Source organism: Numenius arquata, chromosome 8 (assembly GCF_964106895.1).
Source record: "Numenius arquata chromosome 8, bNumArq3.hap1.1, whole genome shotgun sequence".
NCBI lineage: Eukaryota > Metazoa > Chordata > Aves > Charadriiformes > Scolopacidae > Numenius > Numenius arquata.
Genome location: NC_133583.1, coordinates 50,967,480 through 50,984,902, shown reverse-complemented (window position 1 = coordinate 50,984,902; position 17,423 = coordinate 50,967,480). Strand labels below are relative to the sequence as shown.

General features: G+C 45.4%; 1 protein-coding gene across 4 annotated transcripts in view; it reads right to left on the bottom strand.

Annotated features, from left to right (window-relative positions):
• RNF220 (ring finger protein 220) overlaps positions 1-17,423 on the bottom strand; it is a 225,596-nt gene that overhangs the window by 25,820 nt on the left and 182,353 nt on the right. For all 4 annotated transcript variants that reach the window (XM_074151463.1, XM_074151464.1, XM_074151465.1 and 1 more), the window contains 4 exons: positions 6,132-6,228; positions 5,034-5,120; positions 3,243-3,298; positions 1,440-1,518 (listed from right to left, as the gene is read on the bottom strand). In XM_074151463.1, coding sequence (XP_074007564.1) covers positions 1,440-1,518; positions 3,243-3,298; positions 5,034-5,120; positions 6,132-6,228 — 319 coding nt within the window. The remainder of the gene's footprint in view (positions 1-1,439; positions 1,519-3,242; positions 3,299-5,033; positions 5,121-6,131; positions 6,229-17,423) is intronic.

Genomic DNA, 17,423 nt, shown 5'->3' with positions numbered 1-17,423 from the left:
TGACCTGTGAGCTCCCAGACTCGGCGGTCCTTGGCCAAAGTCTACTCACCAAGAAGCATCGACCAGCAGACAGCCCACGTTTGGGACATGCCAATAAAAAGGCTTGTAAAAAGGAAAGTGCCGAGACAGCGAAGCAGTGTTATAAGTTTCCTCTGCAGCAGGGAGTTTCCCCAGTTAACCCCTAACTGGCAACATATCCTGTGCCAAGGACACAACCTCTCAAGTCAGGACCAGGGGCAGGAGGAGAACAAACTACATCAAAAAAACCAACTTTCTGTAAAGTCTGCTTAACTTTACCACCAGGTTCTTTCCCCATCCCAAATTATCCATGGACCTCATCCCCAAAACGTAAACGCCATCTGTTTAAAACCCACAACTATCTCATTGCTTCCACCTCATTCAGGCTGTTTTGTCTCTCACCTGATCTTGGGGCAACATTTTATGTCAGGCTATAATTAACTTAAAACACTGGTCCCACCGCAATTAATGCAGTCCATGGCAGCAGTGAAGAGCCTGTAGTTTGAGGCTTGGATTGTCAGATCTGCCTGAGCAGTAAGTCACCCTAGCAGCACATGGAAGGACTTCCAAGGAGAGAGGTTGTTACTCAAATGCACGCAGCAGATACACCGGGACTTAAGCTTCTGAATCAGATGGAAGGGGCTGCAGGTAAAAAACTCAGGAACTGAGACATTATTTCCGTTAGCAACCATATGAAGGTGAAATCTGGATCTCAAGGGATAAGAAATTCTCTCAGTGAGGCTTCTGCCAGGTTACGGGACTGCTGGGGTTCTTTTCTGATGGACAGTGTACATGCAGGTACCATGGAAAAAACAGAATAGAGACCACATGAAGGACTGCCCTCAAAAACCAAGATGCAACGATAAGGTAACTTCTCCAGTAAAAGCAGGATCCCGTGATACATGGGTAGCAGAAATTTTGCAGGGGGAATAAAAAAAAATAATTAAAGTACAGCTTGACAAGCCCATTGTTTTTGTCAGGTTAAAATGGACGAGAGGTGAAGATTCAAACCCAAGTCCCAGCTCTAGTCTAAGCTGTTACGCACCACAGGACACATTTGAAAACCACCATAACTAGAATGTGGTGGAAACCATGGATATATCTATTTACGTATTTTAAAATAAGCAATTTGCAGTGGAGAAGCCCTTTGAAAGCTGCACTCAATCCCTTGTCACTGGATACCTGCCCACGCAGGTGTCTGGGGGAGAACTCCCCACAGGCACTCTGTGGACATAGCAGCAGCAAGTCAGGACACCAATAGCTCCAAATCCAGCATTCATGTTGGAGCACAACTTCCCTTCTCAGTGGTAAAAGCCTCAAATATGCCTACCCTCAGATGACCACTGCTTCTAGGGAACACCAGATGGGACACTATGGTTCCTTAAAACAGGAAAAATGAAAGCTATCCACTTTACACTCACTTTTCAATGTCACTGTTCTTACAGGTCTTCTGCATGGTCTCCTGTTTACTGCTTTCACCATTACTCGTTGAGGGCATTTCTGTTGAGGGAAAAATGGATAAATTAGTAAAAGAACATTTGATCATTGCAGTGAAATAGTCTGAGTGAGTTAGAGTTCCAGAAGCAGAGGACCCCAATGAGTCACTTTCATGTCAATTCTTGGAAAGCGAGAGAAAAGAGACTGATGCTACGTGTCCCTGTCTGGCCAGGAGGCCCTCTCTCTGTACCCTATTTGGTGCTGAAGATACTGACCAACCCTTGCAGATGTTCCAGTTGTTCATGCCAGGATTTAATTCACTAAGTTTTGATGCATCTCCCATGCCGAAGTGTACTTCTAAAAAGGTGGATCTGGAGCAAATCCACTCAGCCAAGACCCTGCTCTCAGCTTCTACCTTTTTCTGAGAACCCTCCGACACAGAGAGAGAGAAAAACATATGCCAGGTAACTAGTAGGACAGAACAGTCTGCTCATAGCCCTCCTCCACCAGCAGTGCCATGCCTCCTCCCAGCACTGGGGGGGATGTGAGAAACCAGTCAGGGCTGAGCCAGACAAACTGTCCTAGGGCCAGCCCCTGGGCTGTAGGTTCAGCACCTGTGGCTTCAGGTAAAAGGTATGAAGAAAAAAAGCTCACAGCAAGTGCCACCAGGGCTGCTTCCTCATCACCTCTGTGGCTGTAGTTACTGAAGCTGAACACACCTACAAGCGAGTGCTCCTACATCACAGAAAATAAATGTGATTGCCTATCCCACAGAAGAAAATGCCTGCGATAGATATCCTATGTTCTCCATTTAATCATCATGCCCTTGGCAAAACTGGTTCTACCCACCCCCCCTCCCACTGGAAAGCAGTTATGTCTTGTAGGTACTTTCAAAGCTGGGAATCAAATGCCCAAAGCATTACAGTAACAGAACAGGGAATAAAATCATTGGGACAAGTCTCTTCAGGTCGCTGAGCTTCAGTTCCCTTCCTAAGGGAGCTGAGGCAGCACTGCCCAGCTTTGGAAATGGATTTGGCATCTACAGCTGGAAAGCGCCAGGTTTTATTATTCTCATATTTCCACTAGGTCGCTGCTTACACTTACAGTGCTGCTGGCATTAAATAAAAAAAACCCAGCAGTCAAATGGGTTTAACACCCCCCTCCCCCCTTAATGCCATGAACCTTCAAATAATGCATGCAAAGGTACAAGTTCACATTCACTCGTTTGCTCTGGAGACTCAACTACAGGTCATGAAGTAGGACAGATGTTGGAGTTCTCACTCTAAAGGTGCAGGCTACAGAGCTGCAGGCTTTTCTTGCCATAGAGGCCAGCAAGGAAAAGACCTACCCAACAGATCACGATACAAGTCTCTAGCATGCCCTTTTAAAGAAGGGAAGATTATAAGAAAGCAGTTGAAAAAACATCAAGCAAGTTTAAGCCCCCAGCAGCTGAACACCACCATCACACAGTCAAGCTCTGATGGCTCCCTCTGTGAAACAGCAGTTTGTCGTTTGTCTTTTAGTGACACAACAGCAAGTCAATCCAACTCCCAACTTTTATCACCATATCAGTTAAAGCTGCATTTTTGGGAACTCCTCTGGCTGCCACATTGTGCTGTAAAGCTTCAAAAAGACAGTGTGATATATGTGCATACATGTATAACTCCTGGTACTGTGCAAGAGCATTTGTAACTACCATTTGCCCAATTACTGGCAGTCAGAAGATACGGAATATCTATCTCCCTCTTGTAGCATACAAATTAATAATTTACAAATTCAACACTCACCGTCACTGGCCCATTTAGAAAACTCCGGTGTTATTCGAGTACTGGGTGTGCCACCACTATAAGAGAAAAGGGAAGAATGCTAAAGGTTGAATACAGAAAATTTTGCTGCTCGGGAAAAGCTACCCCTTCCACCCACCACTTCTGTCTCAATACTTCTATCCGTCAGTCTAGGTTCCAAAATGCGAGCGGTTGGCCTGCTGCAGGAGGTGGTTTTGTGCTAGTCCACACTTCCACTAGTGTTCTCCCAACCTGCACTTCTAGCTGTGACCTCTGCTGAATCACACGGGGGTTGTGATGCTGACTGAAGGATGGGATTCAAACAGCACCTGTGACCGAAGGCTCATTTTTGAATACACAATTTCAAAGATGAAAACCTTACTCGTGAACAGAAATCCTTTGTGTTGCAGTAGCTTCTCCCTTTAAGAATAACATCACACCTGCACAAGCCTCATCTTTTCCATCTTCCCATGTGAAGAACAACACCACTGAAGTACAGACAACTCCTAACCCTGTCCATTCTCTTGCAAGCCAGTAACAGAGACTGTTAGAGAAAGGAATCTTCTGAGTAGGCTGCACACCCATCACTATTTAACATTTTAGCTCTAAGAGCCAAGACAGTTGCACTCAAAAGGTAAGGTAAGCTTATGCTTCAGGGCATCAGCTTTTGTACTTACATTTCTACAGAAACTTGCCGGAATTTGAAAGTGCTTTTACAAGCAACATCATCTCTCCTGTTTTAGAGCTGGGCAAACAAGTTCAGGAGACGTGCAAGCACCTTATCCAAACAGCAAAACAATGTGTCAGGTGCAAGCCACATGAAGGAACTGGGTCTCCTGGCCTTAGGTCCTCAGTCATCTCACCAAGCAGTAAGTGCCCACAGACACTGAAAAGGGATACCCTGATACCCTCCTGCTACAACACCACTTTCCTGGCTGTGGAGGAGCTTCAGCATGATTGAGGCCCTGCCTACGGACCAGGACAGTTAGCAAAGTATTGAACGGACCAATGGCTTGGATCCAGTTGGGCAAATGCCACTTTTCTATGGAGCGGAACCTAATTTTGAACTAGTGTTTGTGACAGGCTAAGCAGTAAGAAAACTTCATTTCACTGCTCTATCAATCACTTCAACCTTGACCTCACAGGATCACTCAGTGAAAGAGATAGAGGGGTAATTTAAGCCCTGTTTTATGCAGGGCAGAGGGCTTAGAAAGCAATCCTACTTCCCTGTTAAAACTCATTTTATTTGCCTGAAATGCTTCCCCAAGTACCCTGAACGCTGGCTGCCTACATTCTCCACACATGCATGTGGGCAGAGCACACATCCTACCCTGACCTGTCCCAATCCCAGAGACGAAGGCAGAAGAATTAGTTTGTGTACCCTACAACACAATGGGATGCAATGATATCATACTGTGGGTGCCAGACTCCTCTGAACAAATGCAACATGTGCCGATGTGGATGGCATCATGTTATACTACTACTAAGAGGCCACATTTCATTGTGAAGTAAGATGATGCATAAGGCACAGTTTCCCATCGCCAGAATTCACCTTCTGTCCAGCACTGCTCAGGGAGAAGATGGCACTGGCTGGGCAGCGGTGTAGTTAAGGGAGGGAGAGTGTGCAGGGAGGCTTTATGAGGCTGCGCAAGTAGAAATGGAGACCCACCATCACACTATGCCTCTTTCTAAGCCTCCCTTGTTGTCACCTTTGCCCTCAAGTGAACGGGTATTTTCCACAAACTGAGGTTCCCCAAAAGTAACAAAAGCAAATTAGAAAAGCACAGTACTTACTTTAAAACAGCACCTCGGAGCGCCTCCCTTTCTTTGGCTTCACCTGGCTCTTCCCCAGTGCAAGGGATAACGTCTGCCTCTGTGTACCTGAGCACAAGGGGTTAAGGAACATAGAGCCTCGTTGTAGACAATGGAAAGACTTTTGAGATGGTTGGGACACTAGCTGGGACACAGAACAAATTCAATCCAACTTGGAACACCTCAAAAGAAGAGGGGCTGGTATCCAAGCAAGGTCCCAAGAGAAGCTTGCTTTTTAATCCTGGCTTAAAGTTTTGTTTTATGGGGAAAAAAAATATAAAAGTCTTTTGATAGCAATATGACCCACTGCCTCTTAGAAGGGGAAAACCAGTTCCTCAGCCTCTGCAAGCCTAACTTGCACAATTCCACTATTTCTGTTTGAGGTACAGAGGTCTTTTAAGGGTTGTGGCTTCACTCTTAAAGGCTGGTACAGACTTCAACAAAATCTAATTCTATAGCTATGCCGAATACCCTTGCAGGAATTCCTCCTTGATGGCTATCCAGCTGCTGCAGGGCAGCAGTCTGCCCACAGCTCTCCCAGAGCTGTGTCTGAAGAGCATGGCTCCCACATGGAGAAGTTCCCCAAAACTGCCTTTAACGATAGTTATGCCCATGAAATGTCTAATGAAAAAAAAAAATTCAGTCTCTCAGAGTGGCAGGTGAATAGTGCTTGAAAAGTCTAGTGCACTTAACCGCTGAAAACAAAGGGATGCCCTATGGAAAATAAACTCAATTCCTACCCATGAAGCAGGAAAAGCTATCCATATGGAAGAAACCTTGATGGACGGAACAGATTGCTTATGAAACCGAATACAGGAACACTAACTCTGATCTCCTGCAATTTCTCCTACAGACTTCACCAACCATGTCTGAAGTAGTGCTGCATCAACAGAAGGATCTCAAAAGGCAGCAACTGGGGATCCCTCCTATTCAAATAACATGGGAAATGGGGAAGGTGGTGCCATTTCCAGTAGGGCTGGACACAGATTATCCACCACTACGCAGGGCAGCGCTGTAGGAAAGGTAGCTAAAAATGTCACTCTGGGTTCCCTCTCATTAAGAGCCTTTCAAAAACGATACTGTGGTTTCCCGTATTCAAGTGTGTCGTCCCCATCCACATCCAGGTCGGCGTCGCTGTCTGGATTCTCTTTGCCGCTGCACATGATGAACCCAGAACCTGAAAGAAAATAAAACATGTGGATGAGTATTCGAATGGGAGGTGAAGTGAAGGAGAACTCCTAAGAATGGTGGGACAGCACCAACCTGCAGGCTGTCCTTCACCCTTAACAGCCTCACAAAAGGTACCATCTCTAAAGACTGCACAAGGACAATTTTCTGAAGACTGCACAGAAAACACTCACAGAAAGGGATGCTGGATTTTATGCTCTAAAATTCCCCTCAACACTGAAAATAAAACATTGTTGAGCTTCTCCTCTCCACTCCAGTTATTTGAAAGTTGACAGCACTAGAAGTGTCTCTCTCAAAGGCAGGAAAAATTGAAGCAAAATAGAGAAGACATATTTTTCACAGAAGTGGTTAACACAAAAACTACACTACTAGCAAGTAAGAGAAGGCCACAGGGACATTCTGAATTGGTCCTTACTTTAGGTACAGAGGGCAGCCAGAGGCTAAAATACAATTAGAAATATATATATATTTAAATGCATTTAGTCATGGCTTAGATTTTTACAATATAAAATGTTTAAGAAAAGCAAACCTCTTTCTAGAAAAATATGAGACTCCACAGTCATTAACAACCCCTTACAAGCATTTTTTTTGTGAGCATTCCAGTGCAAGCCAACAAGACTCCTGCACTTCCAACAAGGGTGGATCAGGCATGAGCCCAGTCCCAATTCCAGCAGGAAGCGAGAGCAAACAGTTACACCCGAGACCGAACCGAGTAACAACTGCCACTTTCTAACAATACATACACTTATTTTGGTTCTCAAGCATTTTGTTGACTTGTGTTATTGCTGATTGCAACCAGGCTTCTTTTCATTGGATCTGCAGGCAGGCACCTACAAAGATGAACCTTCACATTGTATTTTTTAGCTAAGATTTTTTTAATGGAAACAAACTAAGGAAGACATATATTTACTCTTTGTGTGATCTAACACTGGGCACGCTCTCTCCCAGGAGACTGGAAATAAAGCAAAGACCTCCTGAATGCCAGGGTGACGCAAAATTCTTGTTTGTGTTCAATTCTGCAGCAGATCTAAGCTGTTTGGAGATGTAAACTGCATAGACAGAAATCAGCTTGCTCTGGCTGCCTCCAGTGGTCTCTTTCACTGAGCACCCCACTGTCCAGGCAGCAGATCTGGACACCTGGCTCATGGACAGAGGGCACCTGGTAAAGCCTGAAGGACCTGGCCAATCCAGATGGCTGGTGGCTAAAGTCTGTGGCTAGATCAGGGAGCACATCCCACTGGCATACACTGAAAGAATAAGGCAGAGGTAGCCTTGGCTTTGCACAAATGCCCCAAAAGGGGTACATTTCTGCAGCTCTTAAGTGCAGAAGACAGGATAAAATTGATGTAAAGCACTGTTTATAAGGTTCATGTCTGAAGAATGAGGACGTTCCCAAGCGTTAGGGTAGCCCTTTAGGCTACAGTGTCCGGGTCTGTTCATCCCACGGGGCTCTCATCAGCACATGTACACAACCATGTGTTGTCAGCAGCAAACTTTCACTTTACCAGCCCAGAAGAGTCAATCATATTTCTAACAGTTTGCACGTGTGCAGAGAGCAGGGCAAGGCGAAGGTCTGATTTCCAAGGACACCGATGCAGACACAGCTCTTTACTGTCGCTCTCTAGGAATGGATGCTCTCGCTGATTCATTAAGCCCCCAATAAAATTTGTTTATATGGATTTGATATTTCTCTTCCCTGAATATAAAGAAGGTCCTTAACGACTGATAACCGTAGCATGACAATGATTTTAAGACCAACCTTTCCCTAGAAGCATAAACTACCTTTCACTTCAAAGTAATTGCCAGCCTTAATTTTCAGCAGAGGTAACAAAACTAGGATCGACAATGCAGAATCCACCATCTGCACCAGGTACTGCAGGAGGTCCATCCATGCCTGTAGGTCAGCTCTGTGGTGTCACTGGGGCAGCCTTCTGCCAGCAGACCCCATATAAAGCGTTTCATGTACTGGCCGCACGCTGCCAGCCAACAACACGTGTCACGAGCTGCCTCCTCTTGCTGCAACGGCTCCATCTAGTAAATCTTGAATCCTCCAGCTCATCACAACGTTTGGGAGAAGATTTAGAGGAGTAAGAGAGACCTGTCAAAGAAGCTGGATAGTCTTTCAAAGCTGTCTTAGAAGTTGCAGTGGGCGATGGGGTGGTGATTTACAGGCATGGCATTTAACCTGCCGTAACACCATCCTCTGCACCTGGCATTACTTTAGCCCATCACTTCTCAAAGGCCATAAACTTTGGACACACAGGTCTTCATTTTTCTTGTAGCTGTGGGAAACACAAATCATGCAAAGCTGGAGCTGTGACTTGGCCAGTCCCAGCGGTGATCTGAACGTTAGCCAGACAATGAATACTTGGAGCCAGTGCCTTGGGTGGGGGAAGGTGTCCAAAGAGTGAAGGTAAATGGGACTGTTCCCCATGTCCCTCTCTCTGCAAGGATGCTAAGCACACAGCACACATGCACCTTTCCATCAATTTTGTTTCCCAGTGACTCAAGCCAACTAGTGGTTTATGGTTAGAGCTTAAGAAAAGAAGACCTGCTTACTGCAGTACAATTTACAAATATTAAGGCACCTTGACTTTGGAATCCTGGTGTCCTTGGTCTCAAGACCTTTGTACTTAAGAAAATCCCTTATAAGTCTGTAAGGAAAATACTCCACAGACCTTTTGCTGAATCTGGCTCTATAATAGGAACTGCTGCGTTGCCAACAGGGTACTATCCCCCCCTGCACAGGGAGGGTACAGAAGAAGGGTTTGGACAGTACGTGTTATGGTGACAGGAGAAGGGCAAATTTTCTTTTCTGATTAAACAAGGACTCCCAGCCCAGGGCCTAAAGGAAGCTGCAACAAGGCGATCCAGCTTTCAGATTTTCAATAAATATGGAATTTGGGGGTTTTTTTGAACACGACCAAGTCCAATCCATTGCAACATGGCAAAAAAAAACTGATTCAGAAACCGTATGCTAAACAAAGTAACCTCCATGTACCCAAAAAGACTCTGAATATAAGCTGTGCTATCAGTTTTAGGACTTCAGAGGCTGCTTTTAAAAAAAAAAAAAAGGAAAAACAAAATCCAAAAAATATATTTCCGATGCGAATCAAAAGGTCCATATATCCTAGTACTGCCACTGCATGCAAGAAAACACCAAAGAACGGGATGCAAAGCTCAGTCTAGCATCACCTGCGGAGCAAAGGGCGGGCCACTGGCATCCTAATACCCTTTCATCTGCAGCAGGGATGGATTTTGAGGCCAGTTCCGGCGGGCTGGGGTTTGGTACCACAATTTCGACCCGACCCTCCTTGTCTAACTTCCTGGGGTTGCTTCCATGCACAAAGCCAGTGAAAACACCCACACAGCTGTTCAAATATTTGACGTCTGAACTGCTTGACATTATTCATTCGTCTCAGGCTCATTCAAACCAGATTTCTGGACAAGTGCTGTTATAAATGGATTAAGAGGACCACTAAATGCAAGGAAGGGCCGATAGGATCACACCTGCTTCTCGCTAACTCAGCCCAAGTGTAAAGAGGGCTCGCAACTTCCAGCTCCTGCCAGTGGCGTGCGCTGCCATCCAGGAGCAAGGAAAACGTGAGATGGAGCACAGAGGGTGTCAAGCAGAATAAAATGGCCTTTGCAAAGGCATTGTTTTGGACCTGCTAGAGGAGAACAGGAGCTTCCAGAAGAGCCCCCTACCACTACACGGGGGTAATTTGCAATTCAATGGCATGCACTGGGAACAGGGAAGGGTTCCTCCAGCAAGGCTCGGCTTCTGAAGGTTGGGCAGTAATTTACGGCCATCAGCAACGCTGCCTAGAGTGGACTTCTAAAGCCAGCGCCGCTATCCAGAGGCCAATGCTCGGGACCAGAACTTTATCCCAATGTGTTAATAAAGTGAAATCTGACAATGTTAAGTTGTGAGTTTGACCTAGGAATTCACAAGAGACACGACCTCTTATACACAGAAGCAGCTGCGACTCTTATGAGGAGAGTCACCTAAGGCCCGAGGAATACAATTCCACACGTGAATTTGAAAATGCTACTTTCAGATGAAAGAAGAACAACTCAAAATGTAGACTCTCCTATATCTTTCCCTTGTTGAAGAATTTTTTTGCTTGTCGTGCATTCGGCAGGAGGGAACCTCTTGTCACATGCTGCCAGCCCCGGTACAATTAGTCTCCTGATGGTAAAGCAGCACGATCCTCTGACAGTCTTAATCCCAGCTGCCTCCTTAAAGTCCAGACAAACAGGAGCGAGCAGGCAGGTCAGATGCGGGGGCCATTAAGCAGAGAAAAAACAAAGTTACAGCTCTGTCTCCAATCCCCATTGCTCTTGTAGCCAGGTGCTCTGACAAGCAATTCCAGCACTGGTATTGAGTGGCACCTCTATAAACCCTGTGACAGTTTGGGAGACAAACTCCCCCATCAATCAGAATGTACCTATCAAGATCACTTACCCAGAGCGCCCGCCACCCTCCAGCACTGTGTACACAGCTTTGCTTGGGCTGGCCTCAGAGCAGTCCGCCCAAACACCAATTCAAGGCCATTTCTGAAAAATCTAGGTACTCTACACAAGCAACAGCGCTTCTGAAATAGGGAAGAGCTCTGAAAAGCAGGAAAGATTTGCATCCCTCTGCGCTGCCGCCAGGCTGCAGGTACTGGCTAGCTACAGGAATCAGCTGGGCTTGAAGGAGACTGGAAAACACTTCCCACTTTCTTCTGTGTGTAGATTAATAACAGGTGGAGGTAAATCTCAACAGAAATCCTTTTCTTCCCCTTTCCTTAAGTTTTCAGAGCACTTTGCTTTCTCCTAAGGCGTCCCCTATGCCTAAGCATCATCTCTGACCTCTACGCTGCTTCTCTAACCTCCCTTCCTTTGTGCAATCCCCCGATGGTCAGTCATCCCAATGTCTCTCAAGTGAAGGGTGGCTCTGGCTAAGATCGAGAGTCATTAACGTGAGAGATAAGCAGATTCACAGAACAGATAAAAGGGCCTCACATTCAAGTCCCTCCTTTTCCCCCTGTCCTCACATTCAGTGGCAGATGGTCAAAGTGACAGCATATGCTGCTTCAGGTGCTGGCAGTGCCGTCGGCTCCTGCGCGGGCACGAGCTCACATGGAGACTGGCAGACTCGGGAGCAGAAAGGAAACCAGACCAGTGCGGACCCAGACAACCACAGCCAAGTTTCATCAGCACAGCTCGGAAAACACAGACTTACTATGCCCACCTTGGCTCCTCAACTCCTATCTGGGCAGATATGTCCGTTTTGGGGGGCAGCTGTTCTGCATGTATTTAATTATCACTCCAAATAAGACTGGGGGACAAAACTAAGATGTTAGTACTATTATTTGCACCACCATTATAAATGCAGCTACTAGACACTGCTCATGCAGAGGATCAAATTCATCTGGATAACTAGTGTTTCTCCTGTTTGGCCATCAAAGAAAGTGGAGGTATGTCAAATCTGTATTGGAAATAACCTAGAAATCCAGAATTTTGTGTTAAGTTCTGTAAGTGGGTCTAAATCCAAATCCATCTCAGGGGCGTGCAGCTCTACTGCAGCATGTTTTGGCTGGGAAGAGGCATTCATTCTGTTTGCAGGTAATTTACACGTGTTCAGGAAAGAAGAAAAAAAGCCTCCCGTAAATCTCCAGAACTGCAGCCTTTGCTAATTACACTCCTTGCAGTAACCCCCTTCTGCACAACCTCCCTTTCCAGCACGTTCACTCTATTTTCTTAACGAAATGTCACTCGTTGGCTTCTTGGAGAGTAAAAACAATGAAGGCAATAAAAGTAGTTTATGCAGACACACGGCCAGGCCTCACACACACTTCCCGAGAACGGCTCTGAACTGGGTTTATTTCATCAGCTGCTGAAGTATCCCAAACTAGTACTAAGAGGACAAGGTGGCACGGATGCCGTTTTATTTTAAAAGGTGTTTGGAAGAAAGAGAAAGCCATTAGAGATTCTCGAAAACAGGAGAAAAGTAGAGATGAGGCCATCCTGAACAGCAGTCTTTCTGCAGATCTCTAACACTTCCCCAGCCCTATTTTTGGACAGTGAAATTGTTCCCCCTTTTTCCTAGCACAAACGAGGATAGAATAGTTCCTCTGGTGACTTTCTTAGCCTGTTGCAGGAAAAATGACATTCAGAGGCCATGAAAAGCTGCTCGCAGGACGAGGGTTTCATTTCTCTGGAGCCAGATCCATTTCAAGCAAAACAGTGATTTACCTGGAAAACTGACACCCAACTGTGTTGTTACAGCGTACACCTGAAATAGCAGATGCATCCATCTGACGCCGTCTATTAGCTCCCACAGAGGCACAAATGGGCTGCCAGAGACCTGACTGCTGCTTCCCAGCGTCTTGGATGCTTACCATGATCTTTGCTAACAGATCAGGGAAACAGCTGCCTTTAAAGAAAGGGCCATATAATTTTATGACCATTAACATCATTTCACAGCAGCGTGCTGAACAAAGGACAGGCAAGCTCCGCTCCACAGGATAAGAGCCAGCTGCTGCAAGGCTCAGGAAAGAGGCTTCCCTTCCCCTCACAGCACAGAGGAGTATTCCAGAGATTTCTTTTATGCCTCTCTGTAACCCATCGGGTACAGGTCATGGCTGTGGAGGTGAAAATGCACTCGGCCCAAAGGTCTGATCTGGTGTGGCCACTCGTGCATGGCTGCCTCCTAGAGCCTCACACCAGCGTGATGCACCAAGGTGATAACAGTCTCGTATCTATCTCAAAGGCTGCTCTTCAAAACCCAGAGCTGAAGTACAAAAGCAGCAGTGGCAGCCACAGTCTTTGCAGCTATGGCTCGTTTTCCAGAGTCAGGGAAAGGTGGATCTGAAAGCTTTTGTTCCCCTGGGGAGAGGGTGGAAACAAACAAAAAAAGGAAGAGGGAGAATTAAAGTAATCTTGAATCACTAAGCAGATTCACATCACTGGATCAATAAGCACCACTGACAGGGATCACAGGAATGTCGCAACTTTGCCAATAATAAAGCAGCACAGCAGAGCTCGGAGGATGACTTTTCTAAGGCAGCCGAGCATGAAGCAGCAAGGCTGGGGAACGGCTGAAAGTGACACCCAGGCTTACAGCGGGCCGCTGCCAGCGGTGGGGCTCGATGCAGTTTGCTTTAAATAATGATGAGCACAGAGATTGTATTCGTGGGAGAAAGGCAGCCAAGGACTGGAAAAACCAACGGCGAAACTTCATGGGCCAAATCCATATGTTCTTCCCCCCAAACTAATTCTTTTCTAGGCTGGAAAGAAGAAAAAAATCAGTGCTAATTTAATCAATTGATCAGCCTATTGATCGCAAAACTGGAGCTGCTAGTTAGCCATGTGCTGTAATGCCCTCAACTCTGAAACCACAAAACACACCATTGATTTCTTCACTTCCAGCTCCAAAACAAGAAATAAAGCCGGGCTTTCAGCAGGAAAGCAACTTCCTCGTCCAGGGAGAAGATGCAAGCAAAGGAGAAGAGAGGCCAGGAAACAGGGACAGCCGCGTCTTCCGAGGTTCAAACTGAAATTAGTTACAGATGCAGTCGCGGTGTCTTGTGTAAACTCTATCGATTGGGTGGCTGACAGTCTTGGGAGCCTCCATACTAGGACAATCAATCCAGCTGCAGTGTCACCTGCCACTTTGCTGAACAGTTGACAATGCAATTATCCAGTGTGGAGGCAGGGAGTTGGCGTGTGTCAAACGCAGTTAGCCACTTTCCGGGCACTACTCGATAATGCGTTTCACCGCTGAGTGCAAGAGACGACATGCGGAGACAGGAGCTGTTTAGAGCCATTGAGACCCGTGCTCCCTTTTCCTTTAGAAAAATCTCACTGCCTCCGACTTAACAACTGTATTCTAAAATGCTATTAAAATCACATCAATCAACTATTGGGTTCTTAAGGCTGAAGTTTGACCTGAGTGTCCAAGAGGTAGGTTGCAGTGCTAGCAAAACTGCAGACACTTGGAGGAAAAAAAAAATAATAATTATTAAATGACTGTCTTAAAGCCTGGGACTTTCAAAACCAGAGCAGACAGACCACTAGAAAAATGGATTGCAGAGAGCAGCTAAGCAAGTGCAGCAGATGGGACTGGAAGATCTTATGCTACATGTCTGAGATCTAGGAAAATTGAAGTTTAAAGGGACGCTGTCAACTTGAAACCCAGTCAATTTCAAAAAATTGAGTAGTTTCAGGTGCTCTACCTGCTCCCTTACTCCCCCTGCCAATTTTCACAGTGTTACAACTGCATTTTCTGTTTTCTTTTTAATTAATTTTTTTTCCTCCTTCCTCTGTTGCTGGGTGACAGACATCCCTTTTCCTCCTCCAAGTATGATACATAATACTGTCAAATAGAATTCCATTTTTTCCCACAGAAGATCTTTTCCTGGTTAGAGTGGCTGTTGGCATTACGCAAATCAAACATCAAGGTTGAGTTGATTGCGCTCCTTTCATCTAATGCGTTCTGGCAGTTTGAGCATAAAAACTAGGTTCTTACACTTTTGCATGTGTTCAAGTAAACAAAAATGTACTATCAACAATCAGGACTTTTAACAGGTATAAACACCATTATTTTTTTTTCCTCAGTGAAAGTGATTTTTACTTTGCTGAGCCCCATCAATTACTTTGTGTTCCAAAATGAAGATGCTGCTGCTCCTTGAAGCATTATATGAACTTTAAACACACATGATATCTAGCATTAATTACATGGTGGGTCACGATGGCTTTTGCACATAAGGTAGGAATTCTGATTTTTTTTTTTTTTCCTTTTTAAGTCATGTGCTATTCTCATCTGTTCTTCCTGCTCACTAAAGTCAGCTCCTGATATTAATATACAATACAATATCCAAGAGATTTATTAGCCACAGAATCCCTCAAATTCTATATGTGGACACAAACTATGGAGAAAGAGTCAGGTACTGCCCATCTGATTACTGTATATAACACTATGCAAACAGATCTGTTGGCATTTTTAGGTCAAGCATCACAAGTACTTGCTCTCAAAGGAGAGAGGTGCAAACACTAAGGAGTGCCTGGGCTACCAGCAGTAGAAAGTACTGTCCTTCAGCAGCGGAGGGATTACCAGGATTACCACCGTTTTACATGAGGGCTGAGGTAAGGCATACAAGTGCTCTGGGACTCAGCAGCCCTCTAAAGGGGGGATAGAGCATAGAATAAGCACTCAAGAAACATGAAATTTATACATCTCGCCCACTTGGAAGCTTGCAGCAGGTAGAAGTGACCTGCAGAAGGTAGCAAACCGAACACAGGAAGGCTAAAATACCAAGACTCTGAGGCTGGGAAGGATGCTCAGAGGTACAGATGCATTCACCTTAGAGACTAAGCAATGAGGGACGCTGACACTGGAAACGTGACAGAGAAAGGCACTGAACTGAGCTCTTGCTAAATGGGAAGAAGATTAAGAATTTCATTATGGCAAAGATCCCCTATGCTCTTACCACAGACCGCTCTAAGTTTGCTTTAGCCTGCCAGGGTACAATTCTGACTCATCTAGACAGAAATGGGGAAGATGATTCTGATTATTGGACCATTCTTCCAAAAGGCCTAAATATGCCAACAATATCTTCTATTTCCCACACAGTCTCTTAGGAGAAGTCGCACTGTTACTGTTCAGCTCAAATTCTTTTGCTGAATTTGAGTAGATCAGTCTTTACCCTCTTACTAGTACTATCTTAAATGCAGTCTAAACCTCCTGGCATGGAAAAATGGAAAGTCTGCTTGCCTCCTGAAGCTTTCCTGCATGCCTCATTATTTTTTATCTGAAAAAGAGGACACAGCTGGCTACTAGCTGTGATTCTAGAGCAAGACTTTTAAGCGCCGTCTCCAGCTTTGCTACTATCTTTATAACATTAGAGAAGATGTTTCTGCATGCTTCAGTTTCCACATGTGTAAAACACAGATTTTGCAGAGTTTTGTTGTAGAGTTTGATGTTCATTAAATTGCACTGAGAAGCGCAACTGAGTTTTCCTCCTCTATTTGGAGCTTTCTGCCAGGCAGTTACCAGACACAAGCAAAGTTCCTGTGTCCACAAACACCTGCTACTGGCTGAGGCAGGAGAACTGAAAAGCATCTACTTCGATTTTGAGGTCAGGACCTCACACTTGAGAGCGTGCTTCTGATGTTGCATGTATTTAGAAGGAGAACGATTTGGAAGAGCATATTGCCCCGATGCTCTTTCTTGGACAACGAACCCCTCCTGGAGGAAGGCTGGTCTACGACATTTGCTGCTCAAACTGAAGCACATCTTGATTCTACAGAGACAGAAAGCTGACAGCGGGACTGCAGCCATCAGCTGGAAACTTTCAGACATTTTAATACAGTCCCACTTTCCAGGCAGCTGCCCTAATTGTACACGACGTGAGATCCAATGCAAATGGGCACCCAAGGATAACTGTAGTTTGTTACAGTTTATAAGGCTTTACCAAGCCCCTCTTACGCATACGCTAAGTCGTGCTGTTCTTTTCCCTCAATAAGACGTTAACGAACGGACATAAGCCCCTTGCTCGCCTGGGAGGAGAGCAGCATGGAGAAATAAAGAGAAACTTCAGAGTTAAGTAATCCCTGTTTGTTTCTCCTTCTTCAAAAAGTATCACAATCTATCAGACAGATCCTTGTCATGTTGATCTTTCTTAGAAAGCATCCTTCCCTGAAAACGCCCTGCTTACCATTTTAGCATTTTCAAAGTCTTTTTCTCTTTTGTCTTATTTTTTGATGCAACTGATCTGCTGAAAGCAAAGAAACCCAGAAGAGCAGTGGTGACAATCCTGCTACTGTGCCTGGAGGAAGGCTTTTCGGTGGGAGAACTGGAGGGGAGAAGAGGAGGATGGGGCGGGTGGAGAGAACTTAGCTACAATTCTTCAATTCTTCCATATCTAAAGAGGACAGCAATCTCTGTTCTATCAGACCGCGTGGTTCGTGCTTTAAATGGTACTTGCTGCTAGCTTGCTCTCCCCGTCTCTGTCTCTCTCCCTTTGAAGCAGACTGGACAGCTTCCTCAAGCTGGCGTTATCACTCCCTCTAACCACTCTTGGCAGGCAATCTAATTCCCCCTGAAAAGGTCACCGCCATTTTAACTGCCTTTCAATCACATTAAGCACGCTGCCGCTCGTGCTCAGAGCGCTGCGCCTGCAGCTCTCCTGACTG